This window comes from Equus caballus, chromosome 12 (genome assembly GCF_041296265.1).
Source record: "Equus caballus isolate H_3958 breed thoroughbred chromosome 12, TB-T2T, whole genome shotgun sequence".
In the NCBI taxonomy this organism is placed as follows: Eukaryota; Metazoa; Chordata; class Mammalia; order Perissodactyla; family Equidae; genus Equus; species Equus caballus.
The window spans coordinates 17,649,633-17,670,983 of record NC_091695.1 but is presented as its reverse complement, the minus strand read 5'-3'; the positions used below and the strand labels follow the sequence as shown (position 1 = coordinate 17,670,983).

The window sequence follows — 21,351 nt, the reverse complement described above, 5'->3', positions numbered from 1 at the left end:
GAGGCAGCGTCCCACATGCCACAACCAAAAGGACCCACAACGAAGAATATACAACTATGTACCGGGCGGCTTTGGGGAGAAAAAGGAAAAAATAAAATCTTTAAAAAAAAAAAAAAAGAAAGAAAACATCGCTGGTTAATCTAAATGTCTTTTCTCTTACACTATTTTCTTTCCACTCATATCTTCACAATATTTATGCAATGCCTGGCATATTTTGCTATTCTTACGGATATATGTGTGTCAATGTCCTTCACTTCAGATTGAAAAGATGATCCTAGGTAGAATCAACTCACCAAAAGCCAGATCTTGATATATTTTTTTATTCAAGACTTCCTTGTTAGTGTTTAAAAATCCATACATATTCTGTCTCAAAATTGAAATTTTTGTTTAATTTTTTCCAATGCCTTAGTCAGAAAGTTGATGATTCTTGCTAAATATAACTTAATAAAGATACCAAGAAATGCCATTTTTGCAACTGTCAAGAAATTTTGGAGGAAACATAGACATGTCCTTGAGGAATAAACAGATTTTATACTGAATGAATCAAATTAAAACTCATTAGCCTGGATTTGTATAATATGTCCATGAGCTATAAACAGGTCTGGAAACTATACTCCATGATCACGTTGTTTGTTTTATGTCTAACTAACTGACTTTGGGGGCACAGGCCTTGGAGCATCCTGACAACATTTATTTTTATGAGCTAAAAACAAAATAATTAGAGGAAACTTCCTCTTCTGCAATTTAGAATATAATTTCTTCTAAACCATTAACATGTGGATCTTTATGTCTCAAAAATAATTTACCTCTGTATAAAGGCTATAATTCTTAAAATCATGAAAAAATTATAGTCACATCTATCCAATGACTCCAACGTAATTATAGTTGATATGATGTGCTTTTTAGTCTATTTTGCTTAAGTGTTGGCACATTTTTTTTATAGAAACACATTTAACATGACGCTGTACAAATTTTTACTTTCAATAATTTGGGCTTATTGTTTGTTATATCCTAAATATGCATTCCTTTAGCTGGGAGTTGGGGGGGGGGGGTAAGGTATTTATCCCTATCTAGGCTGTAGATCCACTGTATTCTTCAGTTCAGCCATAGGGGTTAACGTGCTGATATTTTAAATCCAGCTATGTGATTCCTACATGTACTCCTCTAGGACACAAATCAGGAAATAAAGAAAGTACTGTTAAATATTGATCTGTCTTGGCATAGGCCTTCAAGGAAAAACAGTCACATTTATACCACATTTATACCACTACTACATCCAAAATTTTAAAAGAAGAGCAGCATATGAATTCATTGGCAGAAAAAAATTAACCTGTAAGCATCACTTAACACAACCATTAGTGAACTAAGATATTATCTAACATACATTTTTGCCTTACATTTGTGTAAATTAACTGCTCATTCAAGAGTATTTACCAAAGTAAAACAACATCCTGTTCTAAAAGGATTTTGCAACTATTCACTCTTTTTTGCTTTTGTTTTATTTTCTACTAAGAGACAGAAAACTAGAGTGCAAAAATTAAAAGTTACATAACTTCAAAATCAATATTTAAGAATAAGATATTCTAGTTTTTAGCTTAGAGTCCTTAATGAACATATCAAATGTTCCATGATGCATGCTCAAACTTTCTAAATCTTTTTTCTCTTCTTAAAGATGTTTATTAAACTACACACACACACACACAGGTTTTTATAGTATCTGATAGGAACAGTTACTTATATCCCCTTGTTGACAAACATTTAAAAATTAAAGTAAATCCTTTGTTACTACTGTGATACACTATGAGTATTGAGAATTTTGTTGTATATCCCTAAAGAGTAGTCACACAAGACATGATTTGATGTAAAGCATTCTGGTAAAGAAATTCAACTTCCATATGGAAATAAATCTCTTAATCATGACAGAAACAAGTAACATTTAATGGGTTAAATTAGAACAACAACATGTGGATATCGCTCTATTCTTTGCTTGTAAACCTTAATCATGATTACTAAGACACAAGTAGAAAAGGCAAGCTCTTATATTTAATCTCGACCAGTCTTTTCGCTTATAGTAACCCAATGACCCATCAATTATTAGAAAACTTTGGTAAAAAGTGTCTCAGTCATGAGTTATCTGTTATCTGCCATAGAGTTATCTGGCATTATCAAGAAATAATGTGTTTCTTGAGGTAAATGTTTTAATCAATCTTTGGTAGTGTTTGAACCAAACTTTACATTTCTCCCTACACCCCTAACCACTGACTTGCAATTTTACTGTTCTATAAGAGGTAGATAACTTTCTCACACTTTGACTTTGGGCTTATCCATGTGTTTTGCTTTGATTCATAAAATAACAGCAGGTGATACCCTAACAGGAGTTTGAATTACGCTTTTGTGTTTGGGCATACATTATTGTGACTCAGCATTCAACATAGACCATTAGCCAAATGGTCCAACAAGGATGGCCTACAAACAGGTCTGTAGATTGAAGTTCATCTGATTAGCTCAGTCTTGACACTAAAGTGACCCAGTTGGTATCAGCTGAGCTAGCTTAATCAAGTCGCTGATTCAAAAGAATTGTTATTATTACATCCCACTGGAGTTCATGATTGTTTGCTTTTTGTCAATAAATCACTGGTGCCTGAATAAGATGTATGCATTGTATTATCAACATCCTGGTTGCTGTGTTGTACTGTCATGGGGGAACCTGGGTAAAAGACATTGGGATCTCTCTATACTACTTACTACAAACAACTTAAAATAAATCTAAAATTATGTCAATAAAATTTCCAATAAATACATAAATGATATACAACTACTTTGACATAAATGGAAAAACTAGAGTGATGGGTACATATTTCCAAAATGTGTACCATTTTCTTGTGCTACTACATAGAAAGAAAATATTGCATATTTCGTTATACTACCAATTATAATTTAACTAAACCATATTCTGGAGTGTGCCAAACTTAAACACAACACCAAGGGGCTGGTCCAGGAACTTTTTAAGGGACATATATTTCCTATTTATTTTTGCTTGTCTGTGAATCTTCCGATGCTAAAGTGGTTTGTATGGAATTAAATATATATTTTTTTAGATATTTATGGTTTTATGTTGAACAGCTCTTAATGTACTACTTTTATATTAAGAAATAAACTTCCTCCTTGCAAGATATAACACTTCAGATCAACTCAAAAATTCCACATGACTTCTATTGAACACAAATTTGTCCTGGGCAATCACACAGTCATGTATGCTAACACAGAGACTTTTGCGTTTCAATTTCTGAATCAAAAACTTAGTTTAAGTAGTCTAAGTTTTTATCCCTAACATTATTTGTAACATTAAAATTATTCACTAAACATTAGAGTGAATGGATATTGAACTGCCAGTTAAAAGGTTACCATATTCATGTACTGCTTTGCTATTGGACAATTCTTACCAGACTCTCAAAAAGAAATAATGGATATTTCTATCTTTATATTTTATCACAGAACAATCTAATATTGATTAACTTCTTGAGTGTATCTTTCACATCTTTGTTTCTGAGGCTGTAGATCAGTGGGTTCAGCATGGGGATGACCACTGTGTAAAAGACGGATGCTACCTTGACCATGAGCCATGAACTTTTGGAGTTAGGAACACAGTAGAGAAAAAGGATGCTCCCATGGAAAATGGTAATGGTGGTTAGGTGGGAGGCACATGTGGAGAAGGCTTTGTGGCGTCCCCTAGTTGAAGGCATCTTCATGACAGTAATAAAAATGAAAACATACGAAGTAAGAATGATCATCAGACTGCATATTTCATTGAACGTGGCAGAGACAAACATGATCTTCTGGTTAATGTATGTATCTGAGCAGGAAACAGCAACAATGGCACCATGCTCACAGCCAAAATTATTTATGAAGTTATTCCCACAAAAGGATAAGGTCAACAAAAAACATGTGAATATTAAAGAACAGGCTATACCCCAAGAGTATGATGCGCCCACCAACAAGGAACAAAGCTTCTGAGACATTACAACTGTGTAGACAAGAGGATTACAAACTGCTACAAATCGGTCATATGCCATCGCTGCCAACATGAACATTTCTGTCACGACAAATATGCCTGCAAAGAACAACTGCATGATGCATCCTGTGAAGGAGATGGTTCTGTCTTTCACAACCAAGTTTTCTAAGAGTTTAGGTGTAACTACTGTAGAGTAACAAAAATCAACAAAGGATAAGTGGCTGAGAAAAAAGTACATGGGGGTGTGGAGTTTGGGATTGATCTTGATAATCACAATCATGCCCAGGTTCCCCACCACTGTGATTGCGTAGATGGTCAGGAATACCAAGAACAGGGGCAACTGGAGTTCTGGATATTCTGAGAAGCCCAAAAGAACAAAGGTGACTCTGCCACTCTGGTTTTCTTTGTTCCTGTGGACAAAATATGAAAGTTTATCCACAGAAGTAAGAACCAAAATTTGAAATAAGTAAAAGAATAGAAGCATTGAGAAGTTCGATGGGTCTCTATTAAGAGTGTTGCTGAAAATGCTACACTTCCACTGTTACATTATTTCAAAAGTTAGTCTTCACTTATGTGATGATTACATAGTAAATAATAATTTTGTGTAAGTGGAATAATCAAAAACAAAGTTAAGACAGGAAGGATGAAAAACAGAGTAGACATCGTTATGTTTCAAATAATAAAATTCGATTTCCTCATAGACAGCTAATGCCAGTCATGAGGGGTAGATCAACTCTGCTGAATCTCAGCTTAGTAAAACTAATTGTATTAGAGGAAATACCTATCATGAGTTTCTACAGTTTCTTCCGTCTCACCTCTTAAGCTGTGAGATAATTAACTTATATGTTAAAAAAATTTTGAAATGCTAACATTCCTACAAAATGATCAATTTAATAGCTTCTTTGTTGTTCTGTGTTCTTTCCAGTGCCCTTCTGACTCCTAGTAACACAGTAGTCTCGGGACGTTCTGGAGCTGTGCTGTAGATGTATTATAATCTTTTCACTTTTGTAGAACCAATTTTGAAAATGTTTAAATATTATTGATTGCATATTACATTATGCATCAGGAGGCATTCACAATGAAATGTATACTGTGTCTTCAGTGGTAACAGTTGAAACAATATTGAACAAAAAGCTCTTCATTTTCCAATGTAGCAAATTTTTTAAGTTGGGTAAGTGACAAACAATAAGAACTATGAAGTACTTGAAAATGCATATAAATTTCAGAGTGCAGGAAAAATTAAATTTAAAGCTTTTCCAAAGACCAGTGTCAGGAAAGAGAACTACCTCAACACGGCACCATGGTATTTCTTGAATATTACTTGATGTCAGTAGGTATTTCCTCAGGAGTAAAATGAGCATAGTAATAGTATAAAATTTAAGTCACTAGAAAGGAAATAGGTACTTTGATAACGAATTGAAAGGCTATATGATATGACATCATGCACAGCAGATATTTAGCTTTCTTTTTTATTGGATTTATGAGTAATTGGTATGACATCAAAAACCTTATTCGGTTATGCAAATCAGGCCAAGCATGTACAAGTGTCAACAGGTGGGGACACTTTGGAATAGAATGTAGAATTTTTTTCCTACAGTACCCACACAACGGAAATACTATGGGATTTCTTTGGGTACTTCATCTAAGATGCATAATAAATGTTCCACATTCTCCTACAGGTTTTTTCACCACAATAGAATATTCTCAGATCCCCACATTCTTCTGCCTGTAGGAAAGATATCTTCCAAAACCCAACTCCATGACAGATACTTCCTCTGTAAAAATCCTTCATAAGGTCTTAGCTGTGGAAAGATGGAGTATGGCAATTTTTCCCAGCCACATTCCTTCAATTTAAAATACTTTATGCAGCATCGAAGGAACAATTTTCCATGATTACTTTAACCTAACTGCCAATGACATTTAAGATTTCAAATACTTTTTATTAGTTAACACATGAAGTTTACATAATTCAGCCTGACTTTTCCAAAAATTATTGTATCTATAAATTCAATCTCATTATCACTTAAATTCTTTTTTAGTCATGATGGAGTTATCAAGCTCTGTTACGTAACACATGCTCATTTACTTATAGTTTATTTTCCCATTTTATCCTCACTCTTATAATGTTTTATTTTGCCACCTACCATTATTGGCATTGCTCACTGTTTCTTCTCTTTTGTATACATACAAACTTAATATTTATATCTCACAATTACCATGTGCTATATCCTATCATTCACAAATGTGATAGTTTGTCACTTTCTTCCTCAGAGATCATAGGAAGTGTGAAGACAAGGCCCATTTTTTATTATTCTCTTTTGCCAAAATGTTTATTTCATTGCCGAGTACATTGTGGCCACCCAATGAGAAAACCAGGATGAATATCATTTGAAAGAAAAGAATTAGAATATGATAATGTAAACCCTCTCCTAGTCAAACTAAGTGGATTTGTGGGCTCTTTGTTCTGCGCATGTGTTTGTATACTGCAAAGATCACTAAAACTCCATATTTACCTTTAAAGTAAAAGAAAAGAGACTGAATCGACTCACCTAAATATAAAAGCACTTGAATGAGTCATTTACTGAAGAATTCTTTGTTAAGATTAATGAACTCCAGGAGTGCTCCTGCTTGATATTTAATTAAGAGAAACAGATTTGAAAACACTAGTAGGAGTCCAGAGAATATTTCATTAAATACTTCCTGTAAGTTACTTTTTTTCCCCAACCTATTAGGAAAACTCAGAGATACCAAACATAAGATCACATCTGAAAACAGAATTCTAACACCAAACTGTGTTACAAATATATGAATCAAGACCTCAGGGACATGGAGCCTAGAGAATACCACTGAAGTATTGTTTGAAGCCTGCAATTCAAGTAATTAGATGTAACACTGTCCCATATGATATCTTCGCTTTATATTTTGTTCCTAAAGCCCTCCTGGGGGCATTTGTATTATCAACTTTACTCAATTAATCTTAAGAAAAATAAATAACCCTGTATATGTCTTTAACTTTACAGGGACATAAAAAACAGAAATGTACAAAGGGAGAAAGCATCTATAAGACAATAGCTAGGAGAGTGATTATTAATTCATATTGATTTATTTTTCTATTTTCTCATAAAGGTATATTTATGTTCCTATGTTTCTAAATATAGAGCTGCCTAAACAATGTCACATTTTTATTTTTTCTTTGTTAATTAGTAATGTGTTATAAACCATTTTCTATTTACACTCTCAGTTTTACTAAAAGAAAACAATTTGTGTTGGCCTTTTAAGTGTAAGTACAGAGGCCTCAAATGTTCATATTTACTATTGAATCTGAAAAACAATTGGGGATTATACATTTCCTAAATATACGAGTTTATGAAAAGGATGATATATTCACTGATTTTGGTAACTCTATCCATCATGCCTTTAAAGACACAAATTAAATTTACCAGTGACTTGATGCAGTAGAGGATTATTTCTTACTAAAGCAAGATAAAGCATGCATTTCTAAACATTGACAACTCTGTTCCTTGTAGTATTATAGGGGCTGAGGTTTCTTCCAACTTGTAGCTTACCATCATTATGGGGCTTCTGAAGTTATGTTTCTCTTTTGTAAGTGAATAAGAGGTAATCATGGAACAACTCTGTGAGTACATCTTTAGAAAAGATCAATCTCATTGAAGCTGACCTCACATACCACAGAGGGGAATCAAGGTCAAGAGATAGTCAAAAGTCTCAGAAACACTAAACCTGAGGAAGTACAGATAAAAAGTGATATGGAGGGCTGGACTGGTAACATAGCAGTTAAGTGTGCACATTCTGCTTCAGTGGTCCAGGGTTTGCTGGTTCAGATCCTGGGCACAGACCTAGGCACCACTTATCAAGCCATGCTGTGGCAGGCATCCCACCTATAAAATAGAGGAAGATGGCCATGGATGTTAGCTCAGGGCCAATCTTCCTCAGCAAAAAGAAGAGGATTAGCAGAGGATGTTAGCTCAGGGCTGACCTTCCTCAAAAAAAAAAAAAAAAGTGATATGGATCTGTACTCATCAAGGATATTGGTCTGTACTTTTCTTGTAGTGTCTGTGTCTAGCTTTGATATGAAGGTAATGCTGGGCTCACAAAATTAATTTAGAAGTTTTCCCTCTACTTTTGGAAGAATTTAAGAAGGATTGATGTTAACGCTTCTTTAAATGTTTGTAGAATCCTCAACAAAAGACTAGTAAATTGAACCAAACAACATATTAAAGGGATTATATAATATGACCTAGTGAGATTTTTTCCAGGAATACAAGTGTGGTCCAACATAAGACAACCAATCAGTGCAATATACAACGTGAATAGAACAGAGGAATAAAACAACATGGTCAGTTCAATCGAAACAGGAAAAGCATGTGACAAATTGAAACACTCTCCCATGATAAAAACACTCAGAAAACTATGACTAGTAGGGAGCTTTCTCAACCTAATAAAGGCTATTATGAAACTAATAAACGCCACTTATGAAAAATCCACAGGCAGTATAACAAATGATTAAAGATACCATGTGTGGACCTATACACGGTTCATCAGGCCATGCTGTGGTGGTGTCCCACATGCAAAATAGAGAAAGATTGACAAAGATGGTAGCTCAGGGCCTATCTTCCTCACCAAAAAAAAAAAAAAAAAAAAAAGAAGTATAAGCAAGAAAATAAGAAATAAGTGAATTGGACTTCACAAAATTTAAACCATTTGTGCGTCAAAAAACATTGTCAATAAGGTCAATAAAAAGCCTACAGAATAGGATAAAAGATTTACAAATCAGGGGCTGGCCCCGTGGCCGAGTGATTAAGTTCACGCGCTCCGCTGCAGGCGGCCCAGTGCTTCGTTAGTTCGAATCCTGGGCGCGGACATGGCAGTGCTCATCAGACCACGCTGAGGCAGCGTCCCACATGCCACAACTAGAAGAACCCACAACGAAGAATACACAACTATGTACCGGGGGGCTTTGGGGAGAAAAAGGAAAAAATAAAATCTTTAAAAAAAAAAAGATTTACAAATCATATATCTGATACTAGCCTAATATCCAGAATATGTATAGGACTCTTACAACCCAACAATAAAATGTCAAACAAGGGGGCCGGCCCCATGGCAGAGTGATTAAGTTCGTTAGCTCTGCTTTGGTGGCACAGGGTTTCACTTGTTCAGATCCCGGGCACTGATGTGGCACTGTTCATCAGGCCATGCTGATGCGGCATCACACATCACATAACCAGAGGCACTCACAACTAGAATTGGGACTCTGGGGAGAAGAAGAAGGAAAAACAAATGAAGAAGATTGGCAACAGATGTTAGCTCAGGTGCCGATCTTAAAAGAAAAAAGGTCAAACAAGATATAAAACAAGATTTATAAAAGTCTAACAAGCACATGAAAAGACACTCAACATCTTTAGACTTTAGGAAATTGGAAATCAATACCATAATGAGACATCACTTCACACCCACTGGGCGGACTCTAATTAAAATGTGTATATATATATATATACAATAGCAAGTGTTGGCAAGGTTTTGGAGCAACTGAAACTGTCATACATTATTAGTGGGAATATAAAATGACTCAGACACTCTGGAAATCAGTTTGGTGATTCCTCATATAAACAAATATAGAATTACTATCAGACCAAATGCATAGTAAAAATATTTGCCTTCCACAAAGAGAAGTTGCCCTTTGCCCTCAGTTTCTGGGAGGTAATCTATGTCTTACCTGACAAAAGTGTCTGTTTAGGGAGGGTGGCTGGCCACACCTGATATCAAGGTGGGGCTGACCATATTACACAATCTTCAAGTAGGGATTGCCCATACCAGAAAGATTAACCATGAGATTTAGTGTGGAGGCTTTTAGATATGGAGTATCAGTCAACCTGGAGGCTGAGACCAACATTTGGACAATCAATCAATTAATCAAGCCTCTGTAACAGAGTCCTAATAAAAACTGAACACTGAGGTTTGTGTGGATTTCCCTGGTTGGGAATAACTCATGTGTATTGTACAATGTTAATTCTGGGACGATAACATGTCCTGAGGACAATGGAAGTTTCCTTTTTGGACCCCTCCTAGACTCTGTCCAATACATTTCTACCTTTGAGTTATTTGTCTGTGCCCTTATCTTGTGATGAACCATAACTGTGAGTATACTTCTCTGTAAGTTGTTTGAAATTTCTGGGAAATTAGGGTACCTAAATGTGTTTTTGGGAATTCCTCAGACTTGTAATTTGTGCCAGAATTGAGTGCTGGATTATATGCTGTGACCTCAAACCTTACAGTCTGGCTAACTCCACGGTACCAGCAATTCCACTCCTAGGTATATACAAAACAGAATTGACAACAGGCACTCAAGCAAATACTTACACATGAATGTTCTTATCAGCATTATTCACAACCGCCAAAAGGTGAAACAACACAAATGTCCTTCAATAAATAGATGGACACACTAAATGTGGTGTGTATATATGTATGATGGGATATTACTTAGTAATAAAAAGGAATAAAGTACTGATACATGTTATAATGTGAATGAACCTTGAAAACAGTATGCTAGAATGAAAGAGGTCAGACACAAAGGTCACATACTGCATGGTTCCCTTTGTATGAAATGTATAATATGGGTAAATACATAGAGATAGAAAGCAGATTTCTCATTATTAGGACCAAGGAGGAGGGGGAAATGGGGAAAAACTGTTTAATGGGTATGATTATTTTTTGAGATGGTGAAAATAATTTGGAACTAAGTAGAGGTGTGGGTGTACAATATGGGGAACCTTTTAGTGTCAATGAATTTTTACTTGAAAAAGATTAATATTATATTATGAGAATTTCACTTCAATAGAAGAGAAACCAGTTATGAAAAGGAAATAAGATTTGATTCTATTTTTTATCTCAGTCTCTGCAGCAGTTGATTCAAATTTTTCAAAGGTAAAAATCATGTTATTCTCCTAACTAAAATTCTATTGCTTCAGTCTTCCATATTATCAATAATTCATTATCCAGAAAGAAGGAAGTAAATAAGTTTTTCTTGTTCTAATACTCTATCCTTTCTGTTCCAGTTTGCTGAAAATTTTTATCATGAATAGTTGCTTAATTTTATTAACTATTCTTCACATCTTTTGAGGTGACTATATGTTATATTTTATTTTGTTAATGTGGTGAATCACATTGATGGACTAGTAATGATATAGCAAGCTTGCATTCCTGGATTAAACCTCTCCTGAATATGATTTATTACCCATTGCATATATCAATGAATTGATTTGCTATTTTAAGCACTTGTCCATATATATTTATGATATATTGTTCTGGAACTTACCTATCTAGTGATGCAGGTATCATAAAATGAACTGGAAAATGTTGCCTGCTTATTCTATTGTTGGTGTAAATTTATGTACGATTGGAATTAAACCTCTCTAATGTGCCATATACATTAGGGATAAGGCTATCATTTTTGTAAGGTATTCCTGAAATTTTGTTGATAACAGTAGGGAAATAAACACCAAATATAACCAGAAAATCACTCATACATGTTGCTTCTCTGAGACCCACAAGGTCAGAACTATTTTCATACACTTTCTATTGGGCTTTATCTTTGTGCTTAGAATGCAACTTTTTTCATCAACAAGACAGTCTTTGAGCTTGAATGAACTATGAATCTAAGCAGCAATATTCAGGAAAGAAAGAGCCTTGATGTAGGAGCTCCACAATCCCTTCCCCTAACTGCCCGTCTGAATTTCCTTATTTCTCTTTCAGAGTCAATCTTTTTCTAAGAAGATAAAGAGTAAGGAAGATCAGTTATGCAGTAAAAATGTCACCTAACACCCCTGGAATCCTCATATTATAAAAAAATTGTCCAGCATTGCAAATTTCCTGAAGTTGTATTACTAAACATTATATGAAAAGTAATATTTACATAATATGGTCTACATTCAACTTATAACATTTTCTCCATTAAGTGACTATTAATTCTGTACATTCTTCCTTTAATCTTGTGAATACCTTCACCAAAAATCTTGACACAGCTCCTCAGAAATGAAACAAAGGAACTGCACCTATCCATGGCACTATTAAGAATATAAAGTAAGAAGCGTATAATTCATATATAGAAATGAAGAGCCCATCTAAAAGTGCACAGATTAAAATTATAACTTTGAAATGCTTGGAGAATATCTGCATTATATTTGTGTAAGTAAATGTCCATTCAAAAGCATTTTCCAGAATAACTAAAATCTATTCTAAAGGAACTTACAGCTATTCAGATGTTTTTCTTTATAATTTGTTTTATTTTCTCCTTAGGATCTTAAATCCAAAGACCTATAGCATATATCAAATATAGCTCACCCTATACTGCGTTCACATCCTTTAGATACATGTTTTCTGTCATTAAAATATTTTTATTAACATACACACAGCCTATCAAACTACTTGTTGACTGGAGCACTTAGTTGAGTGTGTATGACATCTGGCTGACAGAGAGTTAAAAGTTAAATAAATCACATAACTCTATACATTATATATCTTGAATTGTTGAATATATTGTTACATATTGTTCCACAATCAACTAAATAGGTTAGGTTACAAAGTTTGACATCAATCTTCATTAAAATGGAAATTAGAATTTTTTATTTGCAGATAAAAAGTCCATGATTTGGGTGAAGTCAATAACATGATTCACAGTCTGCAGTTGGACTGAAACCATGATAACTTGGAAATTTACTAAAATTTTGTCTATCCTGTGAGACATCAACCATGATCAGCCATGGAAAAGTCTGTCAAGCTACAACAGTTATTTTTATTTATTTATTTATTTTCCAAAAAAGATTCACTCTGAGCTAACATCTGTTACCAATCTTCCTTTTTTCTTCTTCTCCCCACCAGAACCTCAGTACATAGTTGTATATTCTACTTGTAGGTCCTTTTGGTTCTTCTATATGAGCCACCACCACAGCATGGCTACTGACAGACAAGTGATGTGGTTCCATGCAAAGGAACTGAATCCAGGCCACCAAAGTGGAGCAGTTATATTTATCTGAAATACAGGAAGAACAGTTTCCATTAAACAAAATTGACCATAAACTTTAGGTATATTGAAGTGTTAGGCCCAAATCTTCATTGTATTCTGTATCCATGCTCATTGCCATATAGCTTTTCAGTTCTACAAGGCAGATACAATTTCTTAACCATTGACTTTGTGCTCAGCTATATGATTTGCATTGGCTAATAGAATGTTAACAAACATAATACACATAGGAGCTTGAATCGGCTTTTGTTATAGCGCATTCTGTCTTCTGACTCAGTCATTGACAATCCAAGAAGATACTCTAACTAGCCCAATGGTACGCAGAGCAGAGCTATTGAATCACCAAGCAGATCCATAGACTAGAGATGATTTTGCTAGTTAGGCAAGACTATATCAGGTTAACGAAGATGCTCTAGCTGATATTAACAGGGCTGCTCCAATAAATCCCCCGATAAAAAGCAAAAATTGCTTAATGTTACATGTCACCGAATTTTATGTTCCTTATTATGCATCAACAGCTATATTATACACAACTCAAAATTGGCATGAATGACAATTTTAGATTTAGCAATAACTACTTCTGAAGTGTGCAGTTTTTAATTTTAATTTTTGATGTTTTATATACAAATTAAATTTATATTAACAAACATAATTTAAGCAAACAAGATTGTGGAATTTGTTGGGGGCAGAGGTATGACTTCTTTGCACTTAAATTGTACCAATGCTTCCTGTGTGGAATTAAATAAATATTTGTTTTAAATTTAGAGTCTGAGTGCTGAATAACTCCTAGTTTACTATATTGCACTTGATGTATTCTCCCTGATAACAAGTTGTAAATATTTACAGTAACTCTATAAACCCATTCTGTGATGACAAAAAAAGAATGAAAGGTTCACTGGGCAAACGGTAATGTGTACTAACTCAGAAATCTTTGCATGACAAACTCTGTGAGCAGATTCTTCATTTAAGTGGCCTCAACCTTAATTAGTGTGTTATTTATTATTTTATAGCTAATTTGCTAAAGTTTAAATTTAACAGATGCTAAATAATCTGTCAACTAGGGAGTTACATTGAACGCTGCTTTGCTTTATGAAAAAAAGGAATTTGAAGTATTAAAAATGCTAAAAGTCTTGGGCAATCCTCCACAGTACTCTTTAAAATGAAAAAGTAAATCTTACCATCTTACATTAATGACATAACAATTTGCTGTTGATTGACTTCCTGACTGTCTCCTTCACATCTTTGTTCCTGAGGCTGTAGATCAGTGAGTCCAGCACGGGGATGACCACTGTGTAAAACACAGAGGCTAACTTGACCATGAGCCATGAACTTTTGGAGTCAGGAACACAGTAGAGAAATAGGATGGTCCCATGGAAAATGGTAATGGCTGTCAGTGGGAGGCACATGTGGAGAAGGCTTTGTGGCACCCCTCAGTTGAAGACAATTTCATGACAGTGATAAAACTAAAAAAATAGGAAGTAAGAATGATCATCAGGCTGTTTGTTTCATTGAATGTGGCAGAGACTAAAATGATTTTCTGGCTAATGTGGGGGTCAGAGCAAGACAGAGAGACATTGGCGGCATGCTCACAAAGTTATTTATTGTATTATTCCCTATGAAGGATAATTCCAATAGAAAGTAGGTAAGTGTCAGGGAACAGACTGCACCCCAAGAGTATGATACAGCCACCAAATGGAACAAAGCTTCTGGGACATTACAAATGTGTAGAGAAGACGGTTACAAACTGCCACAAATCAGTCATATGCCATCACTGCCAACACGAATGGTTCTGTCACCACAAATATGCATGCAAACAATTGTATGATGCACCCTGTGAAGGAGATGGTTCTGTCTTCCACGACCAAGTTTTCTAGTAGTTTAGGTGCAACTACAGTAGAATAACAGAAATCAACAAAGGATAAGTGGCTGAGAAAAAAGTACATGGGGGTGTAGAGTTTGGGATTGACCTTGATAATCACAATCATGCCCAGGTTCCCCAGCACAGTGACTGTGTAGATGGTTAAGAATAACAGGAACAGAGGCACCTGGAGTCCTGGAGATTCTCAGAATCCCAAGAGAATCAAAGTGACTTCAGCACTCTGGTTTTCTTCATTCCTGTGGACAAAATAGGGAAGTCAATTCAGAGAAATGAGAAGCTAATTTTGGATAAGGGAGGTTAAAATGAGGAAATGTTGAGAGACTTTGTGATTATCTATAAATAGTGCTGTGGAAAACTCTTTGTTTCAACTGTTACATTATTTAAGAGCTAGAATTTAATAATACCACAGTTTTAGAGTGAGTATGAAATCTGTGTAAATGGAATACAAAAGAAGGCGGTTGAGAGAGGAAGGACAAAAATAGAGTTGACCCTGTTATATTTCAAGTGATCAAATTCAGTATCCTCAGAGGCTGTTAGCATAATGAGAAAGACCAGTCTAGCTTTTTGCATAAATCTGAGTTTAGTTAAAATGCTCGTCTTGGGAAAAATATACATGATGTTTCTATGATTTCTTCCCTGACAACTTGTTTAACTATGAGACCTTAGAACTCAAAAGAAAATTAATGAACCAGTAAAATGGTCGAGTTACAATATTTTTATTTACTATTGTGCTATAACTATTTCTAAATTTCTCTTTCCAGTAACTTTTTTACACTTAGTCATACACTTCTTTTCCCGTATTTTAAATATTTCCTTCAGAAGACTAATGCATTTGATCAACCACATTTACCTAATTGTTGCAAATTATAAAAATCTGTTACCCTTCCTTGGTGTATTGTAACATCAAGTATTTAGAGAGATTTGTGGTAGAAATAAAATTAACTGTAATATGTCCAGACCATTTTTATTATGCTGGAGACTTTTCTACAACATCATTATCAGATGGTCATCTTAGTGTACTCCAAAACCTCCAATTATGGGCCATTGCTTCCTGAGGTATTACAGTGTGGTTTTTATTTGGTTAAGGACCTTCTTTCATCAAATTGCTTTCAATAGACATAAAGATAATCCTTCCAATGCCCTGTTTTCTTAATTTCTGGATCTCTCCCAATAAGTTTACCTACACTTGAATCACTCCTCATTGACCATCGTCATAGTCTCAACTATGCATCTATCAATGATTATACGACCTCAAAAATGCCAATTTCATCCACATCTGTAACATAGTATGTATTGTACTTATATTTTATCATTTACCTTTTTAACATTGTGTGTTCACAGTAAAATAAAAGTCATGAAAGCTAGGATGGGGCACTAGAAGAGAGTAAGTACTCAATAACACATTGAATAAATGAGTATATGAATACATGAATGAGTGAACTTTAGGTATATAATATGCATGTACTGGATAAAAGCTTATAATAATACTAAAGAAGTTAGACTTACCTATAGAGTCAGCACCACACTGTGAACTCACAATGCACTGAGACACATCTTGAGTCCTGCAAAACAGGTAGCCATAGTGAAACCCCATGGGACCTAAGCTTACTGAATTAGCATAAAATAAGGATTTTACAGGGGGGAAATAGGCTGAATTATTTTTTTTAAATGTCCTGTGTTCCTCCAAAATGGTTCAACTGCTTTTGTCTCCCTTTATAATCCATTATTCTCAAAGCCACTTCCTGACTGCTTACTGAAACCTAAAATGGCACTAGGCATAAAAACAAGGCCATTCTACGTAGAATTATGTAAAAATTCTGTCTTATTAGGAGCTGAAGTTAAGAGGCTATAGTTTTCCTTTGGTTGTTCTGACTTTATCCTCCAAGACTGTTTGCAGCACTTAAAGCTACCCTGCATAAATATAAAGATATCATTGACATATCCCTGCTCTTTTTCTTCTTCAATTGCTCCTTAAATTCCCTTGATTCAATACTTGTGATTTAATCTTATACCACATTTATTATTATTTCCTGAAAGTATTTTTCAATTTTACACAAAACTCATTGAGTGCAAATTCCATAACAGAACATATTCCTTCCAAAATCTATACTCGTCTCCTATGGCTGTTATAACAAAGTCTCAGCAGCCCCGGATTGAAAGGGAATGCAAAGCCATCAAAGAGAAATAAAATTTTGATATATATTCAGCTCATTATTACCCATACATCTTTTCCACACAGGTAGCTTTTCACCCCACCTCCTGCACTCTGTATTTGTACCAACAGACTTAGGGTAAAGTTCACAGTCCCCCATTTAGCCCCAGGAATCATCAACTATGTTGAGCTGGCTGAGAGCACAAGGTGCTGGGCGCACTCTTTCCCTCCTTTCTGATGCCAACCATCATGACTGTCTCACTGCATATCCACTGTGTATTCAGCAGTATAACAGGCATTTAGAAACCACGATATTGTAAAATATGGTCCTTATCCTCAATTTTTTTTCTTATGAGTATTATTCCAGAGAATAATGCATATAGTTACAAATGATACGTTGCTACCAATAATTCTTGTTTGTTATTGAAGACAAAGTTTGTGTGTATAAAGAGAGGAAAAGAATATTGTAATCAAGAAAAACTGAAAATATTTCCTAGTGTTGTAAGTCAGTGAATAATAATAAATGTGGTGAAAGATAAGGAATCAGATCTTCTAGTTGGCTGAACTAAGTAGGTATCATGGCAGTTAGAGTTACACAGATGTTTGCCTCCTGCAAAGATTATTGGAACACATTATTTTCCTTTTAAAGTTAAATAAAATAAGGATTGAATCAACTCACTTGAGTGCAGAAGAATTTGACTTATTCATTTAGTGAAGCTTCTTTGCTAAGATTAATGGATTCCAAGCAAGTTCCTGTTCAGAATTCAGCTTTTTAAAAAAAATATAGTAACAAACCTGAAAAAGTAGTGACAGGAATCTACAACATATTGCAATAGCTATTCCAGGGAAATGACTTTTTCCTTTAACCTGTCAAAAATAAATTCAGAGATGACAGAGAGAAAAGCAGATCAAAAAGATAAATCCTAACACCAAATGGTGTCACATGTATATGCCACCAAGACCTTAGGGATGTTAATCCTGGAGAACATCACTGAAGTCTTGCCCCAGAGGCCACAAATAGAGCAATTAGATGAGGTAATGCCCCATGTGATATTTTGTTCATATATAATTTCTTCTAAAGATCGGGGAATGATTTCATCGTGAAATTTAATCCATTGATCTTTTAAAAATGTTGAAGCAGACACTATATTGTTGTCGTTAAATACTTGTAAAATATATAAATGTACGAAAAAAATGAGTTATTTGGCAACAATCCAGGGATAACTAATCTCAATCTTTGTTGTAGTTCTGGTTTTCCCTTTCTATATAGATATACATTTATCAGTGTGTATCTGGATATAAAATTACTCAATAAGCATTATATTATAGGTACATTGATTATTATCTTTTCTTTTATTTTATATAGTACTTTGAGCTTCATTTTCTATGAAAACCCTTGATTTTCTTAAAATTATGCAGACTGTATTGCTCTTCCAAATATGAGCACAATGTTATTCAATTCTTAAATTTATTATTGAAATTGTGAAAAGCTCATACTCTACTTTTCAATTTATAATCTAGGTATGTATATAAGATTATATAAATTATATAAATAAAACTAAATGTTTATTATTTAGGTATATAAGATTATATAAATTATATAAATAATATGATGTATTTATTATTTAAGAAGCTGCCATATCTTAACAAATAAACATCTCAATCTCAGTGACTTGATTTAAAAGAACAGGTCAGCCAACTTTTTCTGTAAAGAGTCACATAGTAAGTACTTTAGATTTTGTGAGCTATATAGTTTTAATCCCAACTGTTCAATTCTGCATGTTGTAGCATGGATGCAGCCATAAGCAATACTTAAATCAATAGGTCTTGCTTTTCTCAAATAAAATTTTATTTATAAAAGGGCAGTGAACAAGGTTTGGTTTGTGGGACATAATTTGTCAACTCATGCAATAAAAACTTATTTCTTGATTGTGCAAGGTCCAAAGTTATTTCGAGATCAGTAGGCAGATGTCCTCTGAGTAGCGATACAGGGCCTAGCCTCCTTCCAAATTGTGACTTATAATAGTCTGATTATTATAATGAAATTGCAATATAGTGGGAGAAACAACAATTTACTTTAAAGGATACAGCACTTTTCTGCACTGTCACTATGCATAAAGCTTTTTTCTTTGTTTAGTTTTTACTTTACGATTTGTTGAGCTGAGCACATTAGGGGTACTCTCCACAAGTGGGGATAACTGAATAATGTCCACGATTTTTTCTGATTGGTAAATCATAAAAAGATTTTGAATTTTGGGCTGAACTATAATGTTAACATAGGATTGCAGGGACAGGAAAGAAAAACAAAAGAATCTTCAAGCAGAGAAGACAGTCTGAGCCAAGGCAGAAATTTGGATCTTCATGTTCCTATCAGTTAGAAGTAGAGTTTATGCAGGTAGCAGTAAGAGAGAAGATTTGAGGATCAGAGGAGCCAAATTGTGTACAAAATGCAATTGGGATCTGTGTAGGTTGTTGAACCTGGTAATAAGGTTCAATGCCAATAGGAAAAAGATGGAATAACGAAGAGGTTGTGGTTGTAAAAAGGTATAGGCGTTGTGAACGAAGTTGAGTCAGTTCTAATATTATAATCATGACATTCAATTTGGATGCATTAATACATTATGTAGACGGAGGTAGCTCCCATTTTCATTTTAGTTTGGAAGGGAGCATTATGTTCTTGACAGCTTGTCATTGCCGGTAAGCTAATAGTTCCCAATAACTATTAATAATTTTATAGGTACCCTGTGATGTCAAGTGATTAACAGTGAGATGTATATATTGGAATTAGAGCATTTAATAAACCAACCAAGGGTCTGAAGATGTCTGGATCATAGAAGAAAAACAAAAAGAGATCCTGACTAATGTCTTCAAATATTTCAAGACTAAAATGTGAATGAAAGGCTGTCCTTGTTTCCTGTGTCTTCAAGAGAATTAATTCCATTAATTCAAAAACCACAAGAACACCAATTTCAGAACCAAAAAAGGATTTTCTTTCCGTAATGTCCCAAAACAGAATAGTATAAAAAACTCTCAGTCTCCCTGGGTTGCTGAATTGACAAATAGCATATAAGAAGGGACTATAAAGATATGCACATTAATGTGAGTAAAAGGAAGGGGGTGGCTCTTTGGGAAGAATGTCAAAAAAACAATAAAACCCCACAATGTGTCTCTACTTTTGGCATGTTCTGTGACTAATCCTTATATTGGTACGGAGCTCTCACTAAGATCACTTCATATTTGGTGTTCTCAAAATACTCTATTGTTTTCAAATCATTTTTTATGCTTCTCAAATGCTGGAACTTACACATATCTAACAAGTTGGTTTAATTGCCCATGCAATAGAAGTATCTAATAGTAATTAAATAGCACACTCTAACTTTCCTGACCAATAAGGATTTGCTTCAATACAAGATTTATTAATTCTTGCCTATAAGTGAGGAGACAAGTCTTGTAAGCAGATAAGTAATGCATACTATATGAAAGAAGAAATTCAATTCAGAATAGCCACAAAAATCTAGTATGATATATAGATAGTTATATATAGAGATAGAGATATTTGATATAAGTATAGAGATATATAGAGAGAGACATAGATATAGTTATAGACAAAGATATAGATACCTTTGAGAATGGAAAGTGTAAAGTGTATGCCCATGGCTAGCACTCTGTGTCTACGGTAAGTTTCAATTAATGTGATTACAGGCAATTTTATCCATCTTTCTGATCTAAGCCGGGTCTCCAGTCCGGCATATATTTCAGAAAAGATCAAAGAGTTAGGGTGAACTCGATAATGGATGTCTTAAATCTCAGTCCAGTATTATTTTATTTTTTATTACAAAAGAAGCATTTAAAAAAAAAAAGAGTTTATCCCAGTTTGACATAATGAGAAACATTTGTCTTAATTCCCCCAACATTGTCAATTCAATTTTCATCTATTTGTGGTCTCATTCTCAACCAAATTACATAGTAATGGGTAGAATTTTTTCATAAGGTCCAGTAGTACAAAATCCCTCTGCAAATAGTAGGAGAGGGTATGAATTTGTCTGTCCATTACAACTGATACAAACAGAAATATCCACTAGATGGCAGGATGATATCATAATTTAAATCAAGACACTAAAATCTCAGTATATTAGTTGCTTTAAGAGAAAACCAGAGAAAGAAATAAAAAACAAGAAGTTCATAGTCTGAATATACCTTGAAGATCATTGATTGCACACTCTCTTCCATTAAGGGATAAGGAAATACATGTTCAAAGATGGTAAATTACC

At 34.3% G+C, this 21,351-nt stretch overlaps 1 protein-coding gene and 1 pseudogene across 1 annotated transcript; both read right to left on the bottom strand.

The window, feature by feature from the left end:
- Window positions 1-306: 306 nt before the first annotated feature.
- LOC138916636 (olfactory receptor 5D18-like) lies at window positions 307-10,885 on the bottom strand. The gene has a single exon (XM_070229614.1). It carries the CDS (start codon window positions 4,494-4,496, stop codon window positions 3,480-3,482), a length of 1,017 nt encoding a protein of 338 aa, XP_070085715.1. The 5' UTR covers window positions 4,497-10,885; the 3' UTR covers window positions 307-3,479.
- Window positions 10,886-12,291: 1,406 nt separating this feature from the next.
- LOC138916954 (olfactory receptor 5D18-like) lies at window positions 12,292-15,034 on the bottom strand (annotated as a pseudogene).
- Between the last annotated feature and the right edge of the window lie 6,317 nt (window positions 15,035-21,351).